The 16,950-nt window shown below is 38.4% G+C and overlaps 2 protein-coding genes across 5 annotated transcripts in view; one reads left to right on the forward strand and one right to left on the reverse strand.

Moving 5' to 3' along the window:
* Positions 1 to 5,672, reverse strand: part of si:ch211-102c2.8 (golgin subfamily A member 6-like protein 24) — a 21,399-nt gene extending 15,727 nt beyond the window's left edge. For 2 of the 4 annotated variants that reach the window (XM_017452389.3, XM_053674263.1), the window contains exons 1-9: positions 5,387 to 5,672; positions 4,397 to 4,454; positions 3,942 to 4,039; positions 3,592 to 3,652; positions 2,670 to 2,777; positions 2,405 to 2,580; positions 1,591 to 1,705; positions 1,232 to 1,372; positions 1 to 35 (exon numbers count right to left, since the gene is read on the reverse strand). The exon at positions 1 to 35 is cut by the window's left edge and continues 73 nt beyond it. In XM_017452389.3, the coding sequence (XP_017307878.1) occupies positions 1 to 35; positions 1,232 to 1,372; positions 1,591 to 1,705; positions 2,405 to 2,580; positions 2,670 to 2,777; positions 3,592 to 3,652; positions 3,942 to 4,039; positions 4,397 to 4,451 (789 nt within the window). In that variant the 5' untranslated portion in view covers positions 4,452 to 4,454; positions 5,387 to 5,672. The remainder of the gene's footprint in view (positions 36 to 1,231; positions 1,373 to 1,590; positions 1,706 to 2,404; positions 2,581 to 2,669; positions 2,778 to 3,591; positions 3,653 to 3,941; positions 4,040 to 4,396; positions 4,455 to 5,386) is intronic. The other 2 variants (XM_017452388.3, XM_017452387.3) reach the window with 2 other exon arrangements.
* A 2,628-nt stretch (positions 5,673 to 8,300) lies between these two features.
* On the forward strand, positions 8,301 to 15,685 carry LOC108255972 (fructose-1,6-bisphosphatase 1). The gene is made up of 7 exons (XM_017452393.3): positions 8,301 to 8,539; positions 11,055 to 11,217; positions 11,338 to 11,430; positions 12,481 to 12,621; positions 13,548 to 13,685; positions 14,088 to 14,207; positions 15,202 to 15,685. Exons 1-7 carry the CDS (start codon positions 8,370 to 8,372, stop codon positions 15,388 to 15,390), a joined length of 1,014 nt encoding a protein of 337 aa, XP_017307882.1. The 5' UTR covers positions 8,301 to 8,369; the 3' UTR covers positions 15,391 to 15,685.
* The last annotated feature ends 1,265 nt before the right edge of the window (positions 15,686 to 16,950 follow it).

Below are 16,950 nucleotides of genomic sequence, written 5' to 3' on the forward strand. Positions count from 1 at the left end.
TATAGCGACCAAGTCGAAACTTTTCAGTGGAACACCTACAAGAACAAAAGTGTGAAGAACAACCACGAGGTCTGCAGTTTTGTCTAATCTAATCAAATCTAATTCCAGGTTTCCTTCAACTGGAAGAAATTGTAATCAAACTAGGGAAAGTGTACGGAAAGGTGGGTGAAAATATATATATATATATATATATATATATATATATATATATATATATATATATATATATATATATATACACATGCACACACAAACACACACACACACACAGAATGGGGTCTGAGTCCAAAAGTCTGAGCGCACTAATGAAAATGCTGCGATTTTAAATTCATTCATTACAAATTGTATTATTGAGTGAAAAGTGAATCTTTCAAATGTTTACATGAATTTCAGAGTTTCTAAGTATTTGGTACCCCCAACCCCCCCCCCCCCCCCCTTTTTTTTTGCTTGAATGTCAGTGGGCACTCCGGTTTCCTCCCCCAGTCCGAAGACATGCATGGTAGGTTGATTGGCGTGTCTAAAGTGTCCGTAGTGTATGAACGGGTGTGTGAGTGTGTATGTGATTGTGCCCTGCGATGGATTGGGTGTACCCCGCCTTGTGCCCGATGCTCCCTGGGATAGGCTCCAGGTTCCCCCGTGACCCTGAAGGTATAGAAGATGGATGGATGGATGGACATTGTCCACTCGAGCTGGCATGGACTCTACGAGTTTGTGCAAAACCTTATGATCCATTTTAAATCAAATTCATCATCGGCGTGTCGTCTGAACACGTGCTTCAGTAGAAGAGATTAGGCATGCCTTTTTGTAAAAAAAAAAAAAATTAGTCATTCATTCATTAAATGTTAATATGATCAATATGACACATTTGCTTACATTTAAATAGGGACCTAGAAATAGTGCAGAATCTCGAATATTAAATATTCAGGATATTAAATATTTAGTTGTTGTTGTTTTTTTTGTTTGCTTTAAACATTTCAGAATGATAAACGCTTCAAAAACCAAAAAGAAACAAACAAAAAAAAAATCCAAGATTTTCAACGTTGCTTCAGACTTTTGGGACCCTGCCCAAGCTTTAAAATGCTACTCTATTAATCTCATATTTACACCAGGGTCTGTTTCCTGAATACATTTTCGATAAAACACACATAAACACGCGTTCATTTCAACTATCTTAATTAAAAGTATAACTCAGTACAGGAGCACAAGTCTAAAAGTGTGAGATCTGAGATACCCGCGAGTTGCCTGCTGGGAGATTTAAAAGAAAGCACGCTGGGGATCGGGTCTGCGTTCTGGCTGCTTGTGACCTGCGGTTCGGTGAGGAGTGTGGTATCGCTGCTGATACTGGCAGAATCTGGAGCGCTGAAGTCTGGAGCTGGGGATAAAACCAGAAAGTCATTTCGATTTTTTAAACGTTTTTTTTTTTTTTTTTGTAAAATAGTATTTAGTTCACCAGGAATTTATTTAATTCCCTGACAGACAGCAGACGCCTCTAAAAATTCCAATAAGCTCCATTAACATGGACTAATCCCAGTTTTCTGACCCAACCCACCAAACGTCACACCAAATTAACCCGACGTGTCATCGGATTACCAGATCCGGCTGCGCTCGGCTTGGTCGGGTCCAGCATTTCCTCCAGGAACCTCGCGCTGAAATCCTCAGTGCGCACGCTCTCGTCCTCGTCGCCCTCCTCCTTACTTGTTACCTGCTTTGTTTTGATATCATGTAAGGATTAAAAACACTTGGGGGTGTGCGGTTAGAGGAAATGAATCAACACGATGCAAAGCTGAGTCACTCCAAAGTCGATTATATTTCTACAACAGCACATCCTGAAGCCTTTATATTCCTCTTAGAAAACAGCAATAACGACAATAACGGCAGTTTTTCATTTATTAAACGATGACACGTCGTATTTTTTATCCATTTACAGTTACAGACGTTGTGGAACGTCCGTAAAACGTACAGTCATTTCGTCGGCCAAAGAGAAGACGGACAGGACGAACTCCTCTGTCCTGAAGACCTTCCTGTGGTGGAAAACTAACCGACTGTTGCACACTGGAGACTCCTTCCATAGAACTTAAATAGACGTCTCCTTACAGAAAACGTCATCAGATCAACAGTTATACATTTTGTTTTAGGTTCTGTGGTGCGTCCACCATCCAAGTGAATTCTTTAATATAAGCCTGACGTTTGCAGACCGTCAGAGCTGCAGTTATAGAAAATGAATCAACAACATCTGATCAAATCAGATGACAGCATTAGCAGCTTCTGTAATGTTCGTTTCTTTGTGCATTTAACTAGAATTTAAATAGTACAAAAACAAAACAAAACAATGGCAGTAATTATTTTTCGTGTTATATTTTATTGATGATGACGATGATGATGATTATTATTATAATTATAATACCCCAGTGCCAGTTCCCAGCAGTCGCTCCAGCCTCCACAGACACTGTTCTCTCTTGGAGCTCCCGACTCCTCCAGCTCCCCCTGTGTGCCAGGAGGTGGTAGTACCCAGCCCTACATGCTCCTCACGCTCATCCTCCTGCAGTCCAACAAGCTCCGTTCCACTCCTGCTGGGCTCCACTGTGGAAAACAAACCAAACAGAATGCAGTTCAGGATAACAGGATGCACAGGATCCATGACTGGAATCCACAGATGTTTCTGAGGTCACCTGTGGTCAGATCTGCGTGCTCTGAATTCAATCCGTCAGGAGCGGAGCTCGCTTTATCAGTGCCGAGACCGGTGTCTTTACTTACAGACGTACTCCTGTCAAGAGACGCTGAAAGAAAGAGACAGAGAAATGAAAAATATCTCAAGACACATGTCTGCATCATGGGAATGTGTGGGAATCAGCATTCTATTAATTATGCATCTATTGTAGTTGCATCGGTTGAGGTCCTAATCCGCACAACCCAGAGTTCAAATATAACGAGCACGTACTGGGTCTGATAGCTCTGGTTCACAACGACCGACACGCATGATAGTTTATACGGTTATAACACTAAGTTATAACAGTTTAAAATAGCTCTTCACTTGCTTTTAAACAACACTAGCTCCTCACCATTTGCGATCTACAACGCATCTCAAAAGCCGGCCATTTTAGCCGACTTTGGAGCTCTAAATGATGCCTCAGGTGCTGCCATGGAGCTCATTATGTTTTGATTATTTTGATTATGTTTACTGATTCTTCAATCACATTTTGGGGAGAATTTCTATGTATTTATTTAAGATATGGAGAACCTGTAGAACGTTTTGTGCAATTTTTTATTGATGTAGTTTTATACAAACAAAAATGCACACTGTTTTACACTGAATCAGAAGTAAATTTAAAAAATGAGTCTTTTCAGTCATCATTTTTCTTCATTCAAATTTTTTCAAAATATTCTGAGAATCGAATTGGATCGAATCGTGAAGCCAGTATCGTTACAACCCTACTGATTCGAATGAATTGAATTGAATCACGGCTACATAGAAAATGAACGGTCATCTATCGCTTCGCCACTTTCTAGTGTGAACGCAGGGTTAGAGTCGGAAAAGCACAACACACGGCAGGCATTACGACCTGTCTGTCTTTTGAGAGCGACTGGTTTTACCTGAACCCAGAATATCTTCTTTCTTTCCATTCCCTCCATTTGATTGGCCATGACTGCAAGTCTAAGGACATAAAATATTTGACAAATTCTCTTTGATTTTTCGGTTCATTTGAAAGTGAATTTGTCTAATATTGAAGAGTGATTTCAGACCGTTAATAATAATATCATGTTAAAGACATTCACAAGATTGCACATGCAGTTAGTTTCTTTACTGTATTTGCTTCAACATTTGGTTACCATTTTTTACATTTTGATTGAGTTCTGATTATTACCGGAAAAAAAAAAAAAAACATCGTAATGCAACTTTGCAACTCAGAAATCCCCTCCACAGTAAATAGTGTCTCTCTGACCTGTAGGCGACTGAGCTGAGCATCAATGGCATCCAGCAGCAAGTCGCAGTGGTCTCGAGGAGGGGCAGGTGGACAGACCCCGAAATCACTGATCACCTCTGAGGCGAGAGAAAGAACAAAATAAGTACACCACAACTGTAATGCTAGTTATCTCCCATGCAACTAACAAAGCTAGCTAGCTAACACCGGTAATAACAGTCAACAGATTCTTGGAGCATGGTTTTATGTGCATGGGCCAAAATGAGAGGAGGATTCAAGGAATAAAAAAATAAATAAATACATAATTCTGATTGTTGTTGTACTTCACCTGCATAACCACTAGGAGTCCAATTTTTACTAATGCACCTTTAATCTGGATGTGAACCAGAATCTCATAACCATACACAAACCACAATCAGTAAAAGATGTAAGACAGATCTCAGATTGAAATAACAGTTTTAAGAAACACTTCTGACCGGTACAGAGCAGCTCATCAGTGTCGTCAGCTCCATCATGGTTGCCGTCTTCCATGACCTACAGATTAGATGGTCAGGTAATGACAAAAAATGTGTACAATTCTGGATCCTATGCATAAGTACTCGTTATGTGGGGTTTTTTTTTTCTTCTCCTCATTTTTTGGTTTCTTTATCGTTGTTTTCTTTTCTCTTTTTTTTATTGAGGTCCCAGTTTTGTTGAGGAAAGACCTGATTTTGCCAATATTAAATGAATGGTTTGGTCAAAAATGAATTCTGCATGACTTTATCCTCTTTCCACGTGTAATTAAAAGGTACATACATAAACTTAAATATGACAATAATATAAAAAGAATAGTTGCAGCATGATTTGTAGAGCATTAAATTGGTGTATGAAACATAAAAGTACAATATTTGCTCATCAGAAACTAGTGAATCTGTATATGGTGGACTGAACCATTTGATGCTTTCGGGGGGGGGGGGGCGATAAGCCTCTAATGCATATGCATACTCATTAGTAATGAAACGTTCAATCACTCAACATATATTAATTATTCGAATCTAAAAATAGTTCTTTAATTAATTGTGATTTAAAGTGTATAAAATGAAAATAAGACTAAAAATAAATAAATCCGTTTTGAACCCCCCCCCCGCCCGCCCCCAGTAATGTTAACGTTACCTAGAAACGGCTTACAGAGGGAGGAAGAGATTCCACAAACACCTTCACAAAAAAGAAGCTCGTAAATTTTACTCTAAAAATGTCCGAAATCTAGTATAGTGTCCGTACTGTGTCTTGTAGATCCAAAACAAACATATTTACTAAACTATTTAGGCTAGTTAGATATGTTTAGCGAATTAAAGTTCAAGTTTTGAATCGCATCACGTATCTAAGGCTTATATCATCATGTGTCTTGCACATGCCCCCAAAAGGATTCTTTTAAATCACGTATAAATCATGTATAATCCATTAAACTAACTTTAATCTGTACTCACGGTCAGTTCAGCTCCAGAGAAGAGAAGCTGAAATGCCTGCTTCAGTCTCGCGCGAGACAAGACTGCGGCATATGAGTGACATTTAAGCCAAGCGCGCGCCAGGGTTCCTAGCAACAAGCGCCCATGGCAACCGACGCTAGCAAAATGTTAGCATAAAGTGTGCAAACGTTTGCATTCCTCCATGGTTTCTTAGGGAAGGGGAAAAAATATATATATTTTTAAAAACTCATCTACAAAAATTTAGGCTACAATAATATAAAATGCACCAAAAAAAAAAAGATAAGTAACAGTAGGCAATAACAAGGCAACAAACCAAAACATAGAGAAAGAGAGAGAAAAAGTTTGGAAACACCATTAACCAAATAAAGCGTAAGCTTTAAAGATTTATTATAACCATTTCAGTCACAAGACCTCATTTAAAACATGCACACAATGAAATACTTGTGCAGTTTATTATTATTATTATTATTATTATTATTATTATTATTATTATTATTATTATTTTAATGTCAATAAGGCCTACTTACTAACTGAATCACATTTGATAGAATTTCATAGATTTTCTTTCAAATTCGCCCTTTAGATTACGAGTTATGGACCAAATATTTAAGGATATTAAAAGATGTTTAGTCTCCCACACACTAGACAGGACGAGACCATGACTATCACCTTCTCTAAAAGTACATTTACATTTACGTTATGGTATTTGATAGACGCCTTTATCCATAGTGGCTTACAATGATCTCATTTTATTTTGCACAACTGAGCAATTGAGGGTTATGGGCCTTGCTCAAGGGGATCACCTACTATTAAAACCAAATGCAACAAAAAATATATACTGCATATCCTCCACACATAGTTCATCATGTTTTAGAAAGAAGCTTACAGAAGTTACACCCATATCTGCAAACTTTGTGAGCTTGCATAGTTTGTTGCTCTTTCTTTTTGTTAAGTAAACATGGAAACTAAATGCTGAGGACTCTAGTTCATGAGTTTCTGTTGCATTATATATTTTTGATGCATCATCGTTTTGATACCTGTTGTAATCACTTCAGTTTAGTGACTTAGCGACCATACGGCAACGCATGCTTTATTACAACGTATACATAAATGCAGGGGCGTGGCGGTAATATTATAGCCTACTTTCACAATGTTGAGAGTGTAAAATCAAAAAGTTAAGACAAGAAAAAGAGGGGTGATGGGAAACATCCACAGTCGGAATTCTGTCCATGCCCGGTGTATGCTAATCGTCCTGCAACCTGTATCAGCGATGTTTTGACCACAGTGGAGTATCACCGACCACAGGAACACCTGTACACCTCCTCATTCATGCAAATATCCAATCAACCAATCATGTGGAACCAGCATAACGAGAGAAAAAAACATGTAGATACACTTAAAGAGCTGCTTTTAATATTCACATTGAACATCAGCATGAGGGAAAAAATGTGAACTCTGTGATTTTGGTGCCAAAAAGAATGGTTTGAGTATTTCAGAAACTACTGACCTCCTGGGATTTTCACACACATCTCTAGCGTTTACACAGAAGGGTGTGAAAAACAAAAAAGATCCAGGCTGAGAAGCCTTGTTAATGAGAGAGGTCAGGGGAGAATGGCCAGACTGATATGGTAACTCAACCCTGCTGAAAGAAAACAACAGAAACCATCACAGAAATTCTAATGGGTTCCACTACAAACCATCAGCTAACCATTAAAACCTTTACCATTATTGGTCCTTAATGGTATCCACTAGACATAACATGCCACCAAGAGAACAGAAGGCAATAATTTACCAGTAGAGACACACAGGGACCATTAGAGTTTCCATTAAAACCAATACAATTTCTATTATAACCATTACAACCATTAGAAATTCTATGAGGGTTTCTAGTGGGGTTTTGTACAACCGTGGTGAGCAGATAAGCATCTCAGAAGATAATACAAACCAAAAATTAACCCCATTAGATGTGGGCTGTTTCTCAGCCCAATAGTGACAAGTTTAAAATCTTCAACAAAAAGCATCACACATACTATTATTTTAGTGTCCCAGTGGTGGTCCATATGTTCTGAAAAATACCCCAGAAGCCACAACCCATCTGTACCACTAAGATTTTGAGACCAGTGTCCAGTGTTTGGATTTTTGTCTTTAAATTAATTTATTCATTTTCATATGGTTCATTTACATGTGATTCATTTACATGTGATTCATTTACATGTGATTCATTTACGTATGATTCATTTACATGTGATTCATTTACGTATGATTCATTTACATGTGATACATTTTCATGAGATTCATTTTCATGAGATTCATATTCAAGTGATACATATTCATGTGATTCATCTAATATTTTGCTAAATATTAGAATGGGTACTCTTCGACGTTTCAGATACTGAGGTTTCAGACTCGTTGTGGACGTTTCTCTACTGTTTTGCAGTACGATTGGGTTTAGATTAGGAGAGTGGGATTACTGACCTCGCCAGTAGCTTTGCATCATTCACATCCCAAATGCACAAACAGAACCACTTTAATCAAACAAACCTTTATTATCTCTTCGACTGCAGGTCCAGCCCTAGAGACACTGAGTGACGTGCTAGATTGCAGCTGAGTGACCTTTCACCTTCGATCTCATTTCTTGGACATTTTGGGGCGCGCATGAACATGTACACACATCCCAGTGTTTTTGCACATTTTATTGTTTTATTGTGGCCTGGCCTCTTTATTATAGTCATCTTTTTCAGCTGCATACAATGCATGAATTAAGAGCAGTGAAGTGTTTAAAATGTGCTGCAAGCTCCACAGTCGATGAACTTTGATCAGAATGAAATCTTGCCTAACCAGATGTGTGTAAATGCCTCGTCTGATTGGTTTACCGGCGCACACACCCCCTAAAAGGTCTCTCAAACTCCTGCACCAGACTCACGTTCAGCCTTTCTGTCTACCTGTACCTTTCGCTTTCCAGCTTCACAAACTACTGCTCACAATGTCGGACAGAGGAGCCTTCGATACCAATGTAATCACGCTGACCAGGTTCGTCCTGGAGGAAGGACGGAAAGCCAAAGGGACAGGAGAGCTGACCACGCTCCTCAACTCCATGTGCACAGCCATCAAAGCGATTTCCTCTGCAGTCAGGAAAGCAGGAATCGCTAACCTGTAAGTGTCACAAGGTTCACAAGTTCTCTTGAAGCCTGAAAACATACCGGGTGTAGGAGTACGTATAAATGCATGCGTTTTATTTTATGATTCTCGGTATTTAAAAAAAAGAAATCTAAATAAACCAGGTTTGATAGTGTTGTCAAATTATTGTAGGATTTGTGAGATTATAATGTTTATACTGTACCATGGTGTTGTCAGAAGGTCTTAGACTCTTGTCTAAGGTTACACTTCTGGGCTAAAAAATAAATCGGCCAAACACAAAATGGAAAATATTAAGCTTTTAATGGTCTTAACAACAAATAATTGGTCTGAAAATTAAACAAATTAAACAAATGCACTCCTGAGACCATTTTTTTTTTTTGCCTAGGAGTGTAGTTCAGATATAAATTCATAGGGACTTGTATAGTGGATGCTCCACACAAACTAAACCTAATACATGGATTAACAATAATGTTGTTATTTAACAAAGAAAAATCTATAGTCATTGATACCTTGAAGTTTTCTCTAAATAGACGTTTATGTACTGTAACATTTATCTATGGAAGGAGTCTCCATTATTGGGGTTTCTACCAAAAGAGTAGCGAGTCTTCACGACACTTTCTGGTTTCTCAGGAACATGTCTAGCACAGGAACATGGCTGTATGTTTTGTTTTGTTTTGTGGTTTTTTTGGGGGTTTTTTTTGTCCTAATAACTTCAAGAGAGTAGAAATAAATGAGAGGCTGGTGAAGGAACGAGTGCTGTAACGTAACCGATAACAAGAAAGAACTTAATTCGCGGAGAAAATTGTAACTATGAGCATATAAATACTCTGATGTTCGACAATATTTGGAATAAATTGTCACTGTTAGCCTAAGAGGATTGAAACGCTTTGTGTTGTGCTGTTATCGGAAAATGATCAGCTTCCGGATGGCAACGGTAGCTCCGCTTCATCACACCACTCGGTCACTGATCATTTTCCTGTAACGGAATGCCACGCAGTGCTTTATTTCTTACATGTAACAGCAGAGAGTAATGTCACACTAAACTAATCATGTAATAATGTAAAAAAAAAAAAACAACAACAAACAACCAACAAACAAATCAAGTTAAAATAATACTATCTTGATTCGCTCTATGGTCAAATCTAATGAAATGTATCATTCTATGTGATAGAAATATAGCTGTTATAATATCACATAGACCAGAGCACATGAAGCAATCCGTATACAGTACATGATTGAAATCAGTACCGCAGAATTGTACAGTAAGTTAGACAATAAGCTGTATGCCTAGCAGGAATGAATCAATGTTTCTGACTGAACTATTAACCAGTTTTGTAGTCGTGTAATATCATCAGCGTTGAGAACATTTTCTGATTGCACTTATCTTTGCCAAACACTGTTATTGATTAACACATCCAAGCTTTACCTTTTAACCTCTACAAAGCACAAACAGTCCTACAGAGTAGGTTTTTTTTTTTACTGTGGTATGACAGAAACACACATTAGCTTGGCGGTCTGATTTACTGATCAGAAGGTCGGGGGTTCAAGCTCCAGCACTGCCAAGCTGCCACTGTTGGGCCCTTGAGCAAGGCCCTTAACCCTCTCTGCTCCAGGGGGCACTGTATCATGTCTGACCCAGCTTCCTGACATGCTGGGGTATGCGCAGAAAAGAATTTGACTGTACTGTAATGTATATGTGATCAATAAAGACTCATTATTAGCCTACATATATCCTGGAAATCACCATCATCGTTAATAGTAATATAGCAGGATGTTTGTTGCACTTATTTCGCTGCACAAGATCTGACGCCTTTAGCTAACTCTTGTATGTACATTCGCTAGATTAGCGAAATACGTTCGAGTTAAAGTTTCGAATGGATGCTTTGTCTTTGTCTCAAAATAGAGATGGCTTGAAGAGCATTTAGGAGAATGACAAAACTCCCCGATAATATTTAACAACTTGCTAGGCTAATATTACATCAGTAATAAATACTAGTAACAATACATTAGCTAGCTTAGCGTAATATGCTTAAGCTGACACTTCAAATGGACTCATCATGTTAGCAAGCATTAATTACTGGTCGATCGTGCTTCCAAACAATGACAAGGAATACAATATGACAAAAATATATATCAGAATATACTTCTTTAAGAATATTAAATGATGTAGTGTTTATAAAGACGACTTTGCTACCCGTTTAATATGTAGCAAATGAAACGCTGCTATAATGTGCCGTCGAATGTTTCCTAGTTTAATTTTTAATGTAGACCCGGATTACGCAAATTCTTCAGCTCTTCACTTGCATGATGCCATTCCAGAGCTTAGAATGCTGACCTAATCACTCCATTATCCACAGACGTTTTCGCTACGACGTCTAATACTGATAGCCGAGACGGTGTTTAGTCCCTTGTGCAACAGGTCAGAGTCTGCTTTGAAAGAAAACTGCAAGATTGCAACAAGAGACATAACATGTCTCCCCCCCCCCTCTCTCTATCTCTCTCTCTCTCTCTCTGTCTCTCTCTCTCTCAGGTATGGGATTGCAGGAAGCACAAACGTAACAGGAGACCAGGTGAAGAAGCTGGATGTGTTGTCCAACGATCTTGTCATTAACATGATTAAGTCGTCGTTCACTTCCTGTGTGCTGGTCAGTGAGGAGGATGACAAAGCTATCATCATTGAGCCTGAACAAAGAGTGAGTATGAGTGATATCTATTAGAGATTTTACATATCCGCTTCACACACTTCCACTTGTGTATATGATGTATAGCGCTGACCTTATTTATTTATTTTTTTAAAATATTTTTTTAAACAGGGTAAATATGTGGTTTGCTTCGATCCGCTGGACGGCTCGTCCAACATCGACTGTCTGGCTTCCATTGGAACCATTTTTGCCATTTACAAAAAGGTATTTCTGAACACACTCGTACACTTGGGTCATGCGTCATGCTTCGGAGTGTTGGAGGTTGCAGTCTGATTGGCTATTTAGATTGCACTTCCATGCATACACACTTCCATACACCAGTTTTCAACTGGAAAACCAACTTGAACGCCATGACTCAGTGGGCTTTTCGGTGCAAAACCCAATCGCTGGTTTTTAAAAAGCTCACACCATTTTGTTGCAACAGTCTAGACTCCATGTGAAAGATGTTTATTTATTTATTTATGTATTTATTTACGATGATCAAAATCCAGACTCAGCTCAAGGTCATACCCAGAGAATACACACTGTAATTATATCCCAGGGGCAAATCCAATCCATAGTCAAAGTCACAGAGACGGGTCGAAGTCAAGGTATTATCAGAAATGGGGCAAATCCAAAACACGGGAAGACCACGAATAAAACTCGAGATCGTACATGCAATATCAATCTAGAATGCCACTGCAAGAAAGTAGAACAATTGGCAAGGCTCTGTACCTGGCCTAGTGTCCACGTGCTTTATATATGCTCCAAACAGGAAATGGCACTGCCAACCAAGCAAGACTGTTCTCTCAGAAAATTCTAGAGGCTTGGCACAGTACTGTCCCTGACCCCCATCACACTTGTCTTAAAGTAATATAACCGTGGTTTGTTTGAGACAGTCGAGTGAACATCGGTAGTGCTTTTCTTCATTTAGTCATTAATAGTACCAGACTCTCTAGCAAAACCTAGAACCTTGGCTCATAAGAATAGGGAAGTACAATAAATGAATGATGACTAATAAATTCAGGATAACACTACAATAGAATGGCACAAATGCATTGTGGATTAACATATAGACGCGCAATACACAAGACACACTCAACAAACTACACACAGGGGAAAATTTAGCTCAAGGCCGTGGCCAAGATATAGCCAGATCGTGGTGCAGATACTTTATGGGACACTTGAAAGTGATGTAGGATTCTATAATAATTAATAATCGTTAATAGTAAAAATAATCGAGTGTGTGTATGTGTGTGGGGGTGCGTGTTTTAGGACAACAACAGTGAACCGAGTGAGAAGGATGCCTTGCTGCCAGGTAGAAATATCGTTGCCGCGGGTTACGCCCTCTACGGCAGTGCCACCATGCTGGTTCTGTCTACGGGTCAAGGAGTCAACTGCTTCATGCTGGACCCTGTGAGTCTCGTCACACTCCACATGCCACTTTACATCCATGAATATCTTGAATATACAGTGAAAGAGGGGAAAAAAATCATTTGGCATAGGATTTCCCTTTTAGAACCTCTTTAAGATGATGAAAACATCATGAAAACATAGCAATCATCCAAAAACCTCCCGAGCAACCTGCACGTGACGTGTCGCATTCCCGACAGAAATCTAAAATAAATATTTTCATCTTATCTTGTGTTGTTATATGTTTTATTCCACACCATACTTCCGAGGCTTCATTCTGATTGGTCGAACAATAGGCGAGGCAAATCATAGACTTATACAGTATTAATGTGCTTGTTCAATATCATTACTGTTTCTATAGTAACAACTGACACGGTAACTTGTACACTGGATGCTCCACTTGAACAGATCATTATTATTTTTTAAATTTTCTTTAAGGAGATGTTTATTTATCATTTTTGGAAGGAGTCTCCAGTGTCAGCACTTTGTAACAGTCAGAGATAAAGCTGTAACTTGAAGTTTTCAGACATGGGGCAGAGGATAAATGCTTCCTGTTTCTTAGCAACAAGACAAGGTGCATTATTTTGTCTTAATAATTTCAAGAGAGAGATAAAGAGAAAACCCTAACGTAACCATAAAGGGATAAAAATACGATTTTTAATAAAATACTTCAGGATTATTGGACGATAATCAACGTCAGGGTAGTAACGGTACCTCTAATTCTTCACACCACCCCGTTGTTGATTATTTTCCTATAACAACAAAGCAAAGTGTTTTATTCCTCACTTAGCAGATCATTTACTTTGAGAAGGACTACCAAGAAACAAACCCTGTCCTTACAAATGATCCTCTTTTTTTTTTATCATTTCATATATAATCTCTCTTCAGATTGCCTGATTTCTTGCTTCCCTCTTGTCCTTCATCGCTAGGCCATAGGGGAGTTTATTTTGGTGGACCGTGACGTGAAGATTAAGAAGAAAGGAAAAATTTACAGTCTTAATGAGGGATATGCTCAGTATTTTTACCCAGACGTCACAGAATATCTACAGAAGAAGAAATTCCCAGAGGTAACGGGTCATTCTTGAGACTTTCAATAGGGAGTAGGGATAAATTCACACACTTAAAATCCGTACCCTGTGTTTATATGTTTCTGTAAAGCTGCTTTGAGAAAACGTCCATTGTTAAAAGCGCTACACAAATAAAACTGAATCGAATTGAATTGAATTAAAGCTTTTTTGATAGTAAAACACTGTTTATAACGGATGGACACCCCCCAAAACTGGCTGAAACTCCATTTCTTGACCTCTGTTGGAGATAAATCTAGCAAGATGTTTTTATGTTAGAGTGCAGATCAGTTATTTTAACAGTGAAATGTTCATAGTGAAAGGCAATGGGATGTATAAAGTGTACACCTGGAGATGTTTGTGAGTAACTCCCGTGCTCATGACCGCGTGCTGTTCCGTCTGCAGGATGGCAGTGCGCCGTACGGAGGGCGCTACGTGGGCTCCATGGTGGCTGATGTGCACAGGACGCTGGTCTATGGAGGAATCTTCCTGTATCCAGCCAACGTTAAGAGTCCAAAGGGCAAGGTGAGAAAATGAGAACAAATCGCCGTACTGTATAACAATAATGATAGCACGAATAAAGAAAGGGAAATTACAAGCGACAAGTCTGATGGAGGTGGTAAATACATCAGAGTTGCTTAATTTTAAGGGGCTTGCATAATTATTCACCCTCTTGAACATTTCCACATTTAACCTGGAATTGAACTGAAGGTATTTGGGATTATATATATATATATATATATATATATATATATATATATATATATATATATATATATATACACTACTTCATGAACAAAACAGGTTTAACATATGAAGGTCGCAAAATATATTTTATTTTGATATGATGGTTAATTAACCAGAAAAACAGTCGTTTGGTAGTTGCATAAGTATTCACCCCCTGGGTTAATGCTAGGTAGAATCCGGTTTTATTACCTTTTGAATATATATATATTTTTTTTTTTTCTGGATTTAGATAAACAAGCATTTTTATTTATTCACTGTTTGATTTTCAAGACAAAAAAGTTACTTGTACTATAAATAGCACCCTTTCTTTTTCTGCTTTTTTTTTATTGGTTAAGCTTTTTTTAATACTTAAAATGACCTATAACACACCATGTCTAATGGAGAAATGCCTAAAATAGCCAATGTTTTAGGGTTAAGCAAAAAAACAAACAAGTATTCACACACACACACACACACACACACACACACACACACACACACACACACACACCCCACATGTCAATACTTGCCTTAGGCTGTTTTTACTGCTGCAAGTCGTCTGAGATATCTCTATCAGCTTTGAACATCTGGATCCTGATATTTTTGCATATTCTTCTTTCCAAAACTGCTGAAGCTCTGGATGGAGACCAGCCATTTTCAAGCCTTACCACATATTGTTTAGTTCCTTGAATTGGCCTGATAAAGAAATTTGAGCCTGCTGTAGTACTGGATTGTTCTGACATGTCTGAAATGGTATCGGTGATCCTGATTCTTTTGTCTAATTGTCTTTTAGCTGAGGCTGCTTTATGAGTGCAACCCCATGGCCTTCGTCATTGAGCAAGCTGGAGGAATGGCCACCACAGGACCCATGAACGTGCTGGACATCCAGCCTGAGAGCATCCACCAGAGGGCTCCTGTCGTGCTGGGTTCCCCTGATGATGTCAAGGAGTACATTGCTATTTACAAGAAACACGCCAAGTGAGACGGCGCATGATCAACACCCAGCCTAAACAGCATAACCAGCATGGGGAATGAAAACCCTGCAGTATGTACACCATGTGATGCCTGATATGTGTGTTTAACTTGTTGTGTGAAATTCTACACAACATCTATACAATACCTAAAAACGCTGGCAATTTTCTGGTAAATATTTTACCTATTTACTCTGCATACACCCCTTTTCACATTAAATATATATATATGTATCATAACAGGATAAGCATGAGGATTTTTATAAAAATATAGAAATAAAGATGAATAAGCATTCAAACACTTTATCACGTCTGAGGTATTTGTGTGTGTAAAATTGTTTTTGTAATTCTATGCATGTAACACAAGGTGGCAACGAACAAGCTTTTCATGAAGTTACGTCATGTCAGACCTGTCAAAAAAACCTTATCATATTATAATCAGAAAGAGTCTCCATCATAAAAAAAATGTTTTTCTTCAGACATGTACAAATAGGACATGTATGGAAGAGGCTCACAAATGTAAAAAAAAAAAAAAACCACACACACACACACACACACAAAGCATGAATCATGTCTTTATTCATATATAAATTTTACTCGTGTTTATTAGACGCTTCACATGAAGTGCATTATTGCATGTTTTTATTTTACATGTTTTCAAATGATTCCTTTCTATTTTTTATTTATCTCATATTAATATCCACATGATGCCACGTGTTCTCCTCGTGCTTCGGGGGTTTCCTCCGGGTACAGTACTCCGGTTTCCTCCCCCAGTCCAAAGACTTGTACTGTAGGCTGATTGGCAAATCCAAAAAAAGTGTTCGCAGTGTGTGAATGGGTGTGTGAATGTGTGTGTGATTGGGCCTTGAGATGCATTAGCACCCCGTCCAGAGTGTCCCATGCCTTGTGCTCCATGCCTCCTGGGATAAGCTCCAGGTTCCCCGCGACCCAGAAAGGATAAGCGATACAGAAAATGGATGGATGGACGGATGGATGTCACGTGTTTACATGAGTGACGTGTGAGCATGTGCAATTTCAGGGCACAGCGTGTTAAAATGCACTTTCACATGCTTTTCACAAACACGCGCATACACACACACAGAAAAATATATGTTCACATAAAATGTAAACTCCTTCCATCATTTTTTCCCTCCACATTATAACAGATCAATTTTGAAGGAAGGCATGTATGGAAATAATATTGCAAACCCAATAAACAATTTGATATAGACAATTACGGCAAATAAAACAGAGGACGGAGGAAAAAAACAAAACAAAAGAAAAAAACAATACAACAGCAGCAACAAAAACAACAACAATACTATTACTACTACTACTACTACTACTACTACTACTAATAATAATAAAATTTAACTCAAATTAATTCATTTGCAGATAAGTTAGTAGTCAGAATTTGGGAAGTCACCTTTTTCTGTTTTACATGTTTACAAGAGACACATATGCATATACCAGGTCCACATTCTTCCCTAAGGCTTGTTATTGTGCGCATATGAAGTTGATTCATTCACGCCTGAGAATCGATTCTTCGATTCACTTCTAAAATTCATGAA

Source organism: Ictalurus punctatus, chromosome 22, assembly GCF_001660625.3.
Source record: "Ictalurus punctatus breed USDA103 chromosome 22, Coco_2.0, whole genome shotgun sequence".
NCBI lineage: Eukaryota > Metazoa > Chordata > Actinopteri > Siluriformes > Ictaluridae > Ictalurus > Ictalurus punctatus.

What these genes read in the sequence shown, in the direction of transcription:
- LOC108255972 (XM_017452393.3), top strand. Translation starts at nt 8,370, where the DNA reads ATGTCGGACAGAGGAGCCTTCGATACCAATGTAATCACGCTGACCAGG. An exon ending in ACTGCTTCATGCTGGACCCT is followed by an intron (nt 12,622 to 13,547) that starts GTGAGTCTCGTC and finishes CTTCATCGCTAG; the next exon opens with GCCATAGGGGAGTTTATTTT. An exon ending in AGAAGAAGAAATTCCCAGAG is followed by an intron (nt 13,686 to 14,087) that starts GTAACGGGTCAT and finishes TTCCGTCTGCAG; the next exon opens with GATGGCAGTGCGCCGTACGG.